General features: G+C 42.5%; 2 protein-coding genes across 4 annotated transcripts; both read right to left on the bottom strand.

Moving 5' to 3' along the window:
- Positions 1-456: 456 nt before the first annotated feature.
- Positions 457-824, bottom strand: LOC116219283 (histone H4). Its single transcript, XM_031562483.2, has one exon. The coding sequence runs from the start codon at positions 793-795 to the stop codon at positions 484-486; it is 312 nt and encodes a 103-aa protein (XP_031418343.1). The 5' UTR covers positions 796-824; the 3' UTR covers positions 457-483.
- Positions 825-6,281: 5,457 nt separating this feature from the next.
- LOC105906082 (zona pellucida sperm-binding protein 3-like) lies at positions 6,282-10,234 on the bottom strand. 3 transcript variants are annotated; one of them, XM_031562388.2, is made up of 11 exons: positions 9,667-10,234; positions 9,245-9,360; positions 8,997-9,100; positions 8,537-8,714; positions 8,296-8,413; positions 7,844-7,923; positions 7,560-7,678; positions 7,422-7,517; positions 7,033-7,167; positions 6,742-6,828; positions 6,282-6,632 (listed from the first exon to the last, which is right to left on the bottom strand). In XM_031562388.2, the coding sequence occupies exons 1-11, from the start codon at positions 10,054-10,056 to the stop codon at positions 6,346-6,348; spliced, it is 1,710 nt and encodes a 569-aa protein (XP_031418248.1). In that variant the 5' UTR covers positions 10,057-10,234; the 3' UTR covers positions 6,282-6,345. The 3 variants fall into 3 exon arrangements, with proteins under 3 accessions (XP_031418248.1, XP_031418246.1, XP_031418247.1); XM_031562386.2 differs by having other exon boundaries at positions 7,422-7,678; positions 9,667-10,229; XM_031562387.2 differs by having other exon boundaries at positions 7,063-7,167; positions 7,422-7,678; positions 9,667-10,223.
- Positions 10,235-14,173: the final 3,939 nt, after the last annotated feature.

Here is a 14,173-nt window from a genome sequence, read left to right as displayed (position 1 = left end):
ATAAGCCCAATGTACTATGAACCAAGTTTCCAAGTGTCATACATTCACAACAATATTTCTGTCCAAAACGAACCCTAATTTTACAGTGGCAACAATGGTGTCATTCTTTCGCGCCTTCATGGCGTCGCACCGTACGCAGCCCGGGGGGGTGAGGGTAACTGTGTTGATGGGGTTCTTGCTTTTTATATCACACCATTAAATGCATGATAGCTTAGGCACAGAAATGAATGACCTGATCTAATCACGATAAATGGCACGTCCATTATTTATACATTGAATGCTAATATTCTGATCATGAACATTTAAGTGTGCTCATGGAAACTAATAGAATTCACTGACTGATTTTTGTGTTAATTTATCCTAAATCTTATATAGTGCGGGTTGGTGTCATGACGATATCAATGATGGGATACAGCCTTTGAAAAGCAATTGGGTGGCTCTTAAAAGAGCCTTTGGGTTCAATTTCAATGCGTGATTAAATCTTTAACCGCCGAAGCCGTACAGAGTGCGGCCCTGACGCTTCAGAGCATAGACCACATCCATGGCGGTCACGGTCTTTCTCTTGGCGTGCTCGGTGTAGGTGACGGCATCACGGATCACGTTCTCCAGAAACACCTTCAGCACACCACGAGTCTCCTCGTAGATGAGGCCGGAGATACGCTTCACACCACCACGGCGAGCCAGACGACGGATCGCAGGCTTGGTAATGCCCTGGATGTTATCACGAAGAACCTTGCGATGACGCTTAGCACCTCCCTTACCGAGTCCCTTGCCTCCTTTTCCTCTGCCAGACATGATTTAAAACTGTTTGCTCTGTAACAGTCAAAAGAAATATACAAACTTCTCTTTGGTGAGCGGTATTATTCTTAATGAGAGGACGTTGGTGAAGACTACTAAACACTCCCCTTTGCTTGTCCCTCCTTTTATGAAAGTACGTCAGAAATACACGCCCTCTCGTGAGCAGCCCCCCCTCCCATCGAAAGTAGAAAAGTACAAAGTAGCACCAAAATGTATACTTTGACACGCAATTCTGATTGTGATTCCAAATAATGTGCATTGCGTTTCCTAAAATCGGTCTTACTTCCACTTTGAGCAGATAAGGCCATACAATTCCTGCTGGCTGCAAACACAAAATCTAAAATTGAACTGTATTTTTGATATATATATATATAATATTTTAAGATCTGAGTGAAATATGACACATAAAAAAACAGACATATAAAACAGATAAAGTTAACATAACACATAAGACTTTTCTTCAGAGTAAGACTTGTATTCTTCCAGAGTTCTGGGGGAAGCAGAGCTGTTGGTGCCCGCGGTGCTGATGCTGGTGAGGAGGATGCTGGCCAGGACTGCACTACCCAGTATGCTACTGTCAATCACCTCAGACCTGCTCACAGGTCAGTCTCCAGTCTACCTGGACACAGACACCCTGACTTTCCAGCCTCAGAAACAGAGTGATCAGGGGGAACTGATCTTTGGGAACACTTCAAATTACAGCCTGATATATATAGACATATATCTATATTAAATTATAGAGGGGAAAAACTGCTTTGGTTCCCTCACTATGCTAACTGTACACAGACAGCGTAATTGTTCTTTATCGTCTAAACTGATGTTGATTTTCTTCTTCCTTCAGCCCTTCTGTCCAACCAGCGGAACACTCTGAGATCTACAGCTGCGTTGAGCAGTTTTAACTTGAGCTGTGGCTTAACAAAGAAAGGTTTTCACAGGCAGGTAATCGATGGGAACACCATCGTGTAGCAATGTTTTATCTCTGGCAAATATCACTGTTGACATCACATCTTTTGTTGTCAGTCTTTTATCGCTCCAAATGTATCTTCAGATTATAGTTATAAAAAGGAAAAGATGTTAAATTCCTTGTGCTAGTGGTCGGGGACTTCCAACAGTGGCCAAACCTCTTGCAAGTAGTCATACCTAACACAACAACCACAAAACTAATATGTAACAGCACTCAACAACAACAACAACAAAGACAACAACAACAACAAAGACGGCATCGTGATCATTTCACTGGTGCTGTCAAATGGACACCTTCCTCCGTCAGTGTTTCATTGAGTTTGGCCTTAAGGCCTGTTGTACCACACAGACCTCCCCGGTGATGAAGGCTGTCACTAACCACACTGGCCTCATTAAGGCCTGCTCAGTCATGCCTGTTCTGTGTAGATTGTTCTGAACACCACCTGACACACACCAGCCAATCCAAATGCCATGCAGCATTGCACACCAATGGGTATGTCATAAGGAGTGCCTGGTGGGCACCTCCCTTTATCTTTGATTGGCTGAAAAAGCCCCCCCCCCCCCCCCCCCCCCCTCTGCAGTGAACTGCTCACTCACTCACACACACACACACACACACACTCTCACACACACTCTCTTGCTCTGTCTCGCTCTTTCTCTCTCACACACACACGGTATCTCTCGCTCTCTCTCCCTCTCCCTCTGTCTCTCTCTCTCTCACATACACACTCTCCCTCTCTCTCTCTCCGTTTTTCTCTCATGACTCATTAAATGCCCTCTAGTGGCTACCAGCTATAACTGAGGAAAAGGAGTGCATTACTTCTAAAACAAAAACAAGAAAAGATAAATAAATAAAACTTATTTACAGACAAAGAACACAATCATGATGGCACTGCTTCAACCCAGTGAGGCTGTTAGAGTTCATTAGCATGAAACCTGTTGTGTAGCAGAGAGAGGAGAGGCTGGTGCAGAGCACATGCAGTAAGGCAAAGGCCTCACGTCTTTCTGGGTCTACCACAAACCATAGCCATGCTGAACACCCTCATCTTTTTAATAAAAAAGTGGATATCGAAGGTTTTGACCAGACATGAAGAGAAAGATCACAATTAGTTTAAGCTGAGCGCTGGGGTTAAAGACACCCAGAATTTTCAGTACTTCATTGGCTTCTGTGTGTGTGTGTGTGTGTGTAAGACTGACCTAACCATGTGTGCACACACACAGACACATGCACGCACGCACACATTAGAGAAAAGGAGTTTTGACTTCTCATTGGAGAAGACAAAAAGTGGGTGCTGTTTACTGTAACCCGAGCGAACATCAAGATTTTGCCACACCCTTTTAGCGCGCGTCCAGCGCATCTTTATCTCGGCTTCTGAAAGTCGTAGACACTTGAATTTGGTCTCAAAATGACCCGAATAGGCATGTTTATATATGCACTATGAAGGTTTCTAAGCTTATTTTCGAGATATTCAAGACAATAAAGATTTGAAGCTTTTTGCGGCCAACGCGAATAACCCCCCAAATAATCTTGAATATCTCGAAAGCTAAAGGTTTTGGAGCCTAGAAACCTTCATAGTGTATATATTAGTGCTGTCAGTTTAACGCGTTATTAACGGCGTTAACGCAAACCCATTTTAACGCCGTTAATTTTTTTATCGCGAGATTAACGCGATTTTTTTTTATTTTTTTATTTTTTTTAGATTAACGTTCTTTTTGGCCTCGCAAACTGTGTAGTAGGCTAACGTTACGGTTTGAGTGAATGGTGAGCGCGATACGGCGAAATGGATGATTAAAAGCTTCTGAATGGAAAGTTTACTTTTAAAAGTTGTGTTGTGCAAAAGAAGCGAGCTTCACTGTTGTCTGAAAATGTCAACAGGCAGCTGGCTGAAAGCAAAAAAGTAGTAGGCTTACCTTTTATTGGTAACTTAACTGTTACGGTTCATTGTTTCTGAAATAAGAGGCCTGACTGCTATGTTCCCAGCAAACTTGAAAAAAAGAAAATATTAAGCCATGGTTTAACTGCACTATAGGCTGAGTCCTTGTTTACCTGAAATGTGCACTTTATAATTTTATTTTGTACCGCCCTGTTTGGCAATGTTGGTTTTCAATAAAATATAAAAGCCAATCCACTTTTCCATGTTGATAGGGGCATTAAAATACAAATAAAATGATGGAAAAAAATAAATAAACTAGAATAGATACAAATTTGCGATTAATCGCGATTAATTTTGAGTTAACTATGACATAAATGTGATTAATCGCGATTAAATATTGTAATCGTTTGACAGCACTAGTATATATATATATATATAAACATGTGTATTCCGGTCATTTTGAGACCAAAGTCAAGTGTCTACGACCTTCAGAAGCTGAGATACGGACGAGCATGTGTGCTAAAAGGGCGTGGCAAAATCTCAATGTTCGCTCGGGTGACAGTAAACGACAGCACCCTAGTTTTGTTCCTCAGGGTCAAATTAGCCAGAAACATTTTTCTTTTTAAAGTAACCCAATTCCACTGGGTGGCAGTGTTATGCATTAGCATTATGTTGGCATGGTGACAAATCACAAGTTTTCACTTGAATTTAAGGAAACGGGGGTCAATATCAATAGATGTGAGTTGGGATATTAAGTTCAAGTTAGGTACTTTGTCATAGTCACAAAAACAATGAGACAATCATACAGCTAACACGAGCAAGCTAAAAAAAAAAAAAAAGCTTTATTTCCAGAAAACCCTTTCCACAAATAAAAAGTTTTTACATCCACTTGTGTTGCTCATCGGGGTGAAGTAGACCTGCTGCAAAACAAAAATTGCCCCCAAAATGGGACCAAGTTTGTAAAAACAACTTTTACGCTTATAACTGAAAAGTTAAAGGGTTGATAAATGAAAGTGTGAGGAATTAATTTGTTTAAGCAAGTGGCAAAACAGTGGGCCGTTTAACCAGTGGGCCGCCTGAAGCAATGTGGAAAAGGCCATCAGCTCTGCATCCAGGGGTCTACTGTACTCAGGCCCGGGGTGGGTAATCGGGAGAATCGGGAGAGTTCCCGGTGGGCCGCTTCACTTCTGGGCCGGTCGAGATTTTTTGGACATTTGTCGCGTTAGTCCATCTTCTCTTAAAGTAGGCTACACACGTTCCGCATTCTGACACCGCAGCCTCTGCATGGGTTGTACCATGCGAGGAAGTTCTCCCCTCCCAAATAGAGTTGGTTGGGTCCACAGCCCGTCTTTTCCAAAAAGTTTTCTCAAGATAGGCTGCCAAAAGCCGGGCCGGCCCCACCGCAACGATACGCGTCAGGGAGGATGGATGGGAGGAAGAGGCCAGGAGGGGCTGAAAAAGCCAGGTTGAAAAAAAGAAAGGCATTGGAGGAGGATGCTGCCAAATGTGCTAAGCTTACCGATTTATTTTCAAGAGGACCAACACAAGTGGCAACTGGTAAAGAGAGACATAGGCCTAATGATTAGCAACGTAACTATTCGGCTAACGTTGTAGCGTTGGTTAATATCGTTGTAGCGTTGTCAACCTATTCGCAAGCAAAATATTAAATTTAATTAAAATATTAGCCTTTTTATATCACCCAATATATGGCGATCCGTAGACTTTGCAAATATTATGCAAATATTGATAATATAAATTTTTCTTTGTAGCTTCTGAGCAGCAGATATAATAAGCCAGTCTCCTGCTGAAAATGATGAGCCCGAAATTTGCAATGAGGAGGCCATGACTACAGGGACAGGTAGAGAGGATAACACAGTAAACAATATGAATTAAAGTTATTTAATGTAAGAAAGAGCAGTATATCATATAAGTTTCTGTTGACTTTGTCCATCACACAGGTTGCATTTGAGAGAAGCTTCTCAACCTTAACATTTGTGAAGAATAGGCTACGAAGCTCATTGAGTCAGGACAACTTGGAGGCTTTTATGTTAATGTGCACAGAGAAGGAAATCCTCATGTCTATAAGCAACGACACAGTTATAGATAAAGTGGCTGAAACCAGTGCACTGCTTGGGCGGTTAGGCTGTAGATGCTGTTGGTGCTATCCGCAATCTAACTGTATACTGTGCTGGGAGTTGAACTGTAAACATTAGTTCAATATGCCTTTTTGTTGAAGAGTGGGATACGTTTCAAATGCTTTATTTATTTATTTATGTCTGCTTTTGTTAATTTATCAACCTATCCTTGTGGAATAGTGGAATATTTTTTGTTAACTTCTCATCTTAAGTGGATTATTATTTAACCTTTACATTATTTGTTGAACCATGGTATTAATAAAAAGAAACTACAGGATAGTAAGAGCTGAACTGTTGCTTCATTTATCCAATTTCCACTACCATTGAAAAAATGGGCCGGTCCTGGGCCTGAAATTCCCGGGCTGAAAAGTGGCCCCACTCCGGCCCTGACTGTACTCACGCCATCTGGCACAAAAGGCTTAATCAAACCCCTATGGCACCACAAGTCATCCCTTTAGAAATGACCTCAAATGCATTTGCTGCAGGAAAAGACAAAACACAAACTCAAAAATACAGTTTGGACCATTTATTTCTCAAACAACGTAAATGCAAAAGCCTAAACGCTAATGTAATCTCTAGAGGTCATCTTCCTCTTCATCACTTGACAATTCCAGAGCCTCTGTGGATGAAACCATGGCAAAGTCAAGCTTCGGGTCAGCCATTGTGTCATCCTTTGCCAGACCCTTGAATTCAAACTCAGGAGTGGCCTTCAGTGCAGCAGGAGTGGTGCTGGCTCCCTCTGCTGGCAGGGAGGTCACCTTGGTCACCGGGGCGTCGGTGATAGCATCTACACTAATGGCTGCTGAAGAAGATTTCTGCGTCTGGGCTTTTGCGTCTGGGCTTTTGGGCAAATCCTCATCAACTGAGAAAACCAAGGAGACAGGGGACAGATTAATACAGAACAGGCCATCCTTTGATTGTTAGTCAAGGACAGGTACATCATTTACTGCCTATGAATGTGCATCAGTCACCTGGCTTGAATTCCTTAGGGAGTCCGTTGTTGGTCACAGGAGCATACCCTTTTGGTCCTAGTTTGGCAGGGGCGGCCATCTCAGTTTCTGAAAGACAGATTGAGCATTACCCAACAATTCCACACTTCAATACAATGAGGTCATGGGCCACTAGGCTCAAGTTGTTTTGCATTGTAGTTTTTGCTGTTTAAGCTTTACTCACAGCTGTTTATGGAAAGCAATCTAGCACTCAACACTAAAGACTTCCATTCAGAAAACGGGATTAAAAGTCATTTTAGTCAAAACACCAACCTCCCAGAAGCAGTCTGGAGCTCAGCTCACCTGCCAAGACTGGTGGAGGGCCTTGAATTGCATCAGGGGCTGACAGTGGCCTCTTGTTCTTCTTGAGCACAACGATCGGACCAATTCTTTCCTCTTTTTCCCAACCTACAGACAGTTTAGCAGAGAACTGCAGTCATAAATGTTGTCCCATTGTAGACACTGATTGAGAGCACTTCTGCATTTCAAAATGCATCTCCAATTGTATGCCATGTTTGATCTCAGGCATTTCCATATCCATTAGTGTGCGCAAGAAAGTGAACATTCAACACGGTCTTAAGTATACTTAAGCATAATAAATGCAATCGCAGCTAGGCAGGGACGTGTACACGCAGTTGTGTAGACCCTATTGCAGCCCATACCTTTACTGGACTCTACCAGGTTACTCCCCGATGAAGCCCCAGACCTGGGTTTGAGCTGTCCACGTTGGGAGGAGACTTCCGAGCTTCCATGGTGACCAGCAGCAGAACTCTGGAACGTTGGGGAGTTTTTCTTATGACGAGCAGCAGAACTCTGGAACGTTGAGGAGCTTTGCTGATTGGATGGAACAGACTGGGCAGGTCCACCCATCGAGACACAGCCATCACAGAGCCTGTCCTCATCATCTGCAGACTGCCATCTAGTGGGCAGAGGTGGGACAGACACTGAAGTTAATCACATTTCATGACTGACAATGGCCTCCACTCCTGTAACAGGCTTTTGTCCAGTTTGTTGACATTGAAAAAAAGCTCTCACTAACTTGAGTAGGTTGGTGGTTTTTCAGAGTACATGACTAGCCACGAACCTGTTGTCGATGAAGGAGCATGCACGACTCATAGGCTCCGCCCCAACAGGCTTCACCCTCAACAGACAGGTGATGTACAGCTGAGAGAAGGACAGGTATAAACTCATCTCAAGAAATCACAAGTCACCTAAACAAACACTTTACAACCCTCCCAAGTAGGTAGGCATCAGTGCAGAACAGCTTTGTTTATTAAATAGCTAAAGGAGCCAAAGGGAACGAATGCCAGTGTAGGACATCAAATCAGAAATAAACACTTTATTTAAATGTAGCTCCTTTAGTGGCGTAATCGTGTCAGTGGTGTATTTAGTCTTTTCCATGATTCTTAACACCAAGACTTCATAGTCAATAAGCAAATAAAGTATTTCCCTTGCGGTCTAAACTTAATTAAGCATTCCCTATTAGAAATCCAAGAAGCAGGAGCTAGTCTTAGGAGACTGTTAATATGTTTGTACCTCAGCACTCTCCTCTTCGTAAAATCTGAAAGCATCCAACTGGATGTGGAGCTTGTTATGCTGGACACGGGGAAGAAACCTGGATGTGGAGCCCGTCAGGAAGCTGTCCATCATACAGCTGGGAACACAAACAGCATGGGACGATTAAAATTGCTAAATTAAAATACAATGAGAAAAGACTGAGTAAACTGGTTTCCAACACAATTTCTTCCCTTAAATTAAAGGAAGGTGGAAAGCCTACCCATCGTGCTCAATGAAGGCGTATCGGGGAACGGAACTGGCGTCAGGGGTCAACGTAGCAACACAGTGGTCCACAAACACCCGCATGGGGTTGTGGCTGAACTGCTTGATTGAAGCCTCAATGTTGATGACGTCACCCAGGTGGTATTGATTAGATGCCCTTTTAAAAGCCCAGTCATCTGCACCAATCACAGCAGACAAGTCAGGTCACATTCACCAACATTTGACAAAAGATAGATATCCCAAATATTTAGAACCATCACTGTAATGTTGAACTCATTTACTCAAGTTTACATTTTCTAAATCACAGGGACAGATGTGGTCAGTCATACCATCACCGAGAGCAAAACAGCGTCTCCCTGCTTGTTTGTAGCCCACATACCAAACACTAAGTGTGAGTAAAAGCAATGCTGGCATGTACCAGTCAGGAGTGTGTGTGTAAGAGCGGTGCTGGCATGTACCAGTCATGAGTTGGAGTGAGAAGTCGAGTTGGCCCTCGTCGGCACGAGTAGACATGAAGGGGATCCAGGTGGGCATCACAGGAAAGCTGCTCAGGTCAAATTTCCTAAGAACAGAAGTTACAATGAAGGTGAACACATGAGGCCCTTTACACACGTGAAGCACTGGAGTTACTTTAGGGGTTGGTTCGTGTTTGATGCTCCAGTGTGCAGCACCAGTGGTGTCACACACAGAGAGACAGACACATCACCTCCTGTAGTAGCACTGAACGGGAAAGGACGCCGCTCGTGTCCGGACCACGCCGTCTGGGGAGGGGCTAGGAGCGTACTCAAGGGTATTGCTGTAGATCAGGTAGTCTTCTGTGATCTGAAACACAGGTCACAGGGAACATGAGTGGTCAACATAAGTGTAAGTGTACTAGGCTGGAATGCTGTTTGAAGACCAGGATGCCGCCGCCACCCCCGTCTTTTAAACAATTTGCACATAGGGCTGGTCCTGACATCGCCACTGCATGGGCTTTGATGCGTACCCAATTGATGTTACTACAAGGCATGATCAGTAGCCTGCACGTTTCATGTGCCTCAGTCAGAAGTTATAAATGCAGAGTGATATCCAGCAACCCAACTGAAGGGTAGTACATAGTATACAGGGGAAGTTTCAAAAGGACCTTACCGAGTGCTCTGTGCCGCAGTCAGTTAGTGCTGCAGCGATCATGTATTTCTCAGGCTCTGTGTGAACGGCCTTGCAAGCCTCGCCGGGCTGCTCGCTCTTGCCCAGTCTTACGTCATCTACGTCAACCGGGAAGCCCAATTCCAGCAGATCAGCGTCAATATCAATCTCCATGTAGTCAGGGTGGCACGTTACCCTTACAGTTTCGGTTTCCGGTCGACGTTCAGTCTCGTCCTTGGTCACCTGGTGTTTGCTAGGAGATGGGTGCGAAGATGGTGTGCCTTTCTGAGGCAAGGAAGCCAACTGCCATTCTCGCGGATAAGCCGACACGAAAAACGGCATCAAAAAGACGGCGGTGAATGCACACCGTAACAAACCTAAGCACTTCCACATTATTCACGACGTTCAGCTGAATGAAGACTGTTCCTCTCCCTCACGTCCTGCTTCACAGATTCAGATGTGTCGCTACGAATTCAGAAAACGAAACGAGGCATGGCTTATATAGTGATCACATCAGGTGTGAACAGCCATTGCACCTGCTCTCAATTACAACCACACCCCCGCCTAAAGCCTTGCAGGCTTCACCTATAGGCTACCTGAAGAGGTAGCTTAACATCAAAACAATCTTATATTTACAAGGTAAAATAGTCTTCCTGGGGTACGTTCGTCGTAGGATTGAAGCTAAGTTAATCAATTGGCCTTTTAGCCCGTTAAGATTAGCGAGCTGATTGAGAACAGCAAATATCGATTCGTTAACGGCTGATCCGCATCCTAAACATGTGGTTAATTTCAACCAGGCTAAAGTTATCATGGCATTTGCGCGTGCACGTCCTACTTCAAAAGGCAGGAAAGGTCGATCACCAAAACCATGATTTTCTAACGGTATAATGGTTCTAAACTCAAAGAAAAGGGCTCTTTTTTTCTCCGCTGGCGAGTAGGAGATGAACATGAACGCTTATGAAGAATACAAGACCATAATCATGGCAAAATTCAACACCACCACCGCTGTGAGAGGAAGGTGTGTTGGGATGTTTATAGGGTGATATCTATGTATGAATACCTGATGGCAAGTGTCCACTGGCACAGAGGTTTCCTCTCCCGGTTTGAATCTGCATGGTTGCTAGTTCAAATCCCCTCTCCTCCTTCCTTGATGTAGTTTTGCATTTCCTTGTAAGTCGCTTTGAATAAAAGTGTCTGTTAAATGACTAAATGTATTAATAACAAATGCAATAAATTGAAGCAGTGAAAATAAATTGTCTGTATTTCTCTCTATTCTTATCATGAGTCCACCTTAATCATTTTCTACAATAATGATATGCTATGGTGTACTAATAACACTCATATAATTATGAGTGCTTTGTTCTCCGCATCACCGACACTACAAAAATGTACCACTCGCAAAAAGCGCAAGACAGTCAATGTTCGACTGTGGTGTTTGCAATAAATGACTCGAGAAGGTCTTGTAAATTAATGATTCCTTGTCGGCTGAATCGGTAGCGCTCATACCAGAATAATGGATCTTGGCGATCGCAAAGAACTCTCTCCCTCCGCTAATCTAACTCTAATATCAGTCCTTGGTCAATGGGATCCCTCCTTTTTCCGGGGGTGTGGCAAGCTTATCCAGCTACACTTAAGTTAGCCTGCCCTGGAGCAGGTTAGTGCTAATCGATATGTAACTATGGTGATTTATCAAAAGTTGCTTCCACAAACCAAAAATAGGGGCGTTTTTTATTTTAGCCTGAAAATTAGCTCGCTAAACCGCTTAGCGAGCTACGACGAATACCCCCCAGGTCTGCTCACATCGATCAAAACAAAACAAAAAAGAGGACAGAAAGTCAGCCCTCTGAACGTGACAGTTACAAATCTGTATTATTTTAGTTTTTGTTCTTTTTGTACTTATGTTAGTTTCTATGTGAGGTCTCTCTCTCTGTGTTTTGTATGACTTTGTTTTGGTTCATTGATTAAATATATTATCAAATGGGGTGGATTTGTTTTTTGTCTGTGTCTGTGTGTGTGTGTGTGTGTGTGTGTGTGTGTGTGTGTGTGTGTGTGTGTTTGTGTGTGTGTCTGTGTGTGTGTGTGTGTGTGTGTGTGTGTGTTTGGCTCAACCCACCTAATGTGTGGCTGCAAAATGTCAATGTTTAGTCAGAGCTGCTACGGCTGCCATGCAGGCATGTCATTATTGTGGTGGGTGGTTCATCGACATACGCTTCCTCATTAGACCGTGTGTGAGCTTGCATGTCATCAAGTTGTGGTAAGCCCTGCATCAACATACGTTTCCTCATTAGACCCTAAGTGAGCTTGCAGGCAGCAGCACGTGGTGAGTAATGCAATTCCCTTTGTGTAGATAAACCTTTTAACATACAGTATATAGATAGAAAATAAATCGCAAGTGTTGTACAATTGTGTCTGTATATGCTGTTGTCGTTATAACAATTACAACTGTCTTGGATTGATCACTGTTTATCGTTTTGATACGACTATGAAATATCTAATATATTTATTTATATATTCCGGCCTTTGTGTGATTACTTTTGCCAGTCGGTGACAGTGTGCATGTTACACACTCATGAAAATGACTTGCTTCATGCTAACGCTGTACAATACTGCTAGAATACTGTTGTACTGTACGTGCAGTTTCAACAATCCTGGATTTATAACTGCTTGTCGTCTTACGATTCAACGCCATTTTTTGTTACAAAACTGAATGGTGCTATGTGATGAAAAAGTATCTTGAAAGTGTACACAGTGATATAAACTATTATTATTACTGTGCCACCGTAAGATGAGATTTGGATATGCGTGCGTACGTTAGCAGCACTCTGCTGTCCTTCCTGTCATGCCCACCAGTACACTGCATCACAACCTAATTATTGTCCGTGTGGTTAGAAGAGACGCTATATACCCACATAGGAAGACACTGAGCACGGTTGTGTGTGGAAACTTGTGCTGGTGTTCTGGGTTTCTTTTGTTTAGTTTAAAAATGATGAATCAAATGTTAGGGCAAATGTTCATTTTGCAAAGAATTATTATTATTTATTTTTTATTTGTTTGTTTTAAGACTTGCTATACCAAACAGGTGTGTAGCCTCTTGGCTGTACTTAATAATCTGAAGTCTGACTGTCAAATCAAGCTTCAGGTAATTCAAAGATCAATATTCTATTCTACATTGCATGAACTGAAATCATATCACAGAACCAGGCTCTTGTACATAGAGTGGCCCTAACCCTGTGACCTATCACATTATCACATTACACTCACATTATCACATTACACTCACATTGTGTAGTGGAAAGTAGCAGACTTTAGTTCTATTGTTTTCTTCTTTGTCCTGCCATGTAGGGAGGTGATACAACATTCACCATTTAGGTCTGTTTGGTTTCTTATTTGTTTTGTTTTCTGTTTGCTTATGATGAAATGATAATAGATTTGATTTAATAATGTCTATAATATGTCTATTGGACATGACAGATGCAGGTTCTCTTTTTCTAGGTATTTTGTAGGTTGCTGTATGAATGATGGTCCACAGTCTACTGTGTGTCCACGTGGTTCTCTGTGTGGTCATCATCAAAGGTAAATCAAAATAGAGTTTTCAAAATCTACACCTGGCCTGGAGAAATGTAGCTAACTATTAGCAGTGTGTTTATGCTCACTGTACCAATACAGGCTCTATCACCAACTATTAGCAGTGTGTTTATGCTCACTGTACCAATACAGGCTCTATCACTAACTATTAGCAGTGTGTTTATGCTAACTGTACCAATACAGGCTCTATCACTAACTATTAGCAGTGTGTTTATGCTCACTGTACCAATACAGGCTCTATCACCAACTATTAGCAGTGTGTTTATGCTCACTGTACCAATACAGGCTCTATCACTAACTATTAGCAGTGTGTTTATGCTAACTGTACCAATACAGGCTCTATCACTAACTATTAGCAGTGTGTTTATGCTCACTGTACCAATACAGGCTCTATCACTAACTATTAGCAGTGTGTTTATGCTCACTGTACCAATACAGGCTCTATCACTAACTATTAGCAGTGTGTGTATGCTCACTGTACCAATACAGGCTCTATCACTAACTATTAGCAGTGTGTTTATGCTCACTGTACCAATACAGGCTATATCACTAACTATTAGCAGTGTGTGTATGCTCACTGTACCAATACAGGCTCTATCACCAACCATTAGCTGTCTGTTAACACTTTGAGTGAGAAGAAGAGAATGACAAACCCACCCTCACCCATGCTGTTGTAATTTCAATGAACACATTTATGATGATGCAAAACAAAGAACACTGAGGATTTGCAGCATTCTACCTTTAAGAAGCACCTTCCTTCCTAACTTGCACTTCTACTAGTACTTAACTTGCATTTACTGCAGTTACATTCCTGCACTTTTTTTCTATTTCTTATAGAAAATAGTATTTATTGTTACACTAGGTCTCTATTGCTCGTAGCTTGATTGTTCTCTCCCTTGTACGTTGCTTTGGATAAAAGTGTCTG

Source organism: Clupea harengus, chromosome 24 (genome assembly GCF_900700415.2).
Source record: "Clupea harengus chromosome 24, Ch_v2.0.2, whole genome shotgun sequence".
NCBI classification, from domain to species: domain Eukaryota; kingdom Metazoa; phylum Chordata; class Actinopteri; order Clupeiformes; family Clupeidae; genus Clupea; species Clupea harengus.
Note: the sequence above shows the minus strand (reverse complement) of the source record. Positions and strands in the feature narration are given on the sequence as shown.

Excerpts from the sequence above, each read along its gene's own strand:
- LOC116219283 (XM_031562483.2), bottom strand. The coding sequence starts at position 795 with ATGTCTGGCAGAGGAAAAGGAGGCAAGGGACTCGGTAAGGGAGGTGCT.
- LOC105906082 (XM_031562386.2), bottom strand. The coding sequence starts at position 10,056 with ATGTGGAAGTGCTTAGGTTTGTTACGGTGTGCATTCACCGCCGTCTTT. Across the intron at positions 9,361-9,666 it reads ACTGCGGCACAGAGCACTCG|ATCACAGAAGACTACCTGAT; the intron begins GTAAGGTCCTTT and ends CCTGTGTTTCAG. Across the intron at positions 7,168-7,421 it reads CCTGGTAGAGTCCAGTAAAG|GTTGGGAAAAAGAGGAAAGA; the intron begins GTATGGGCTGCA and ends AACTGTCTGTAG.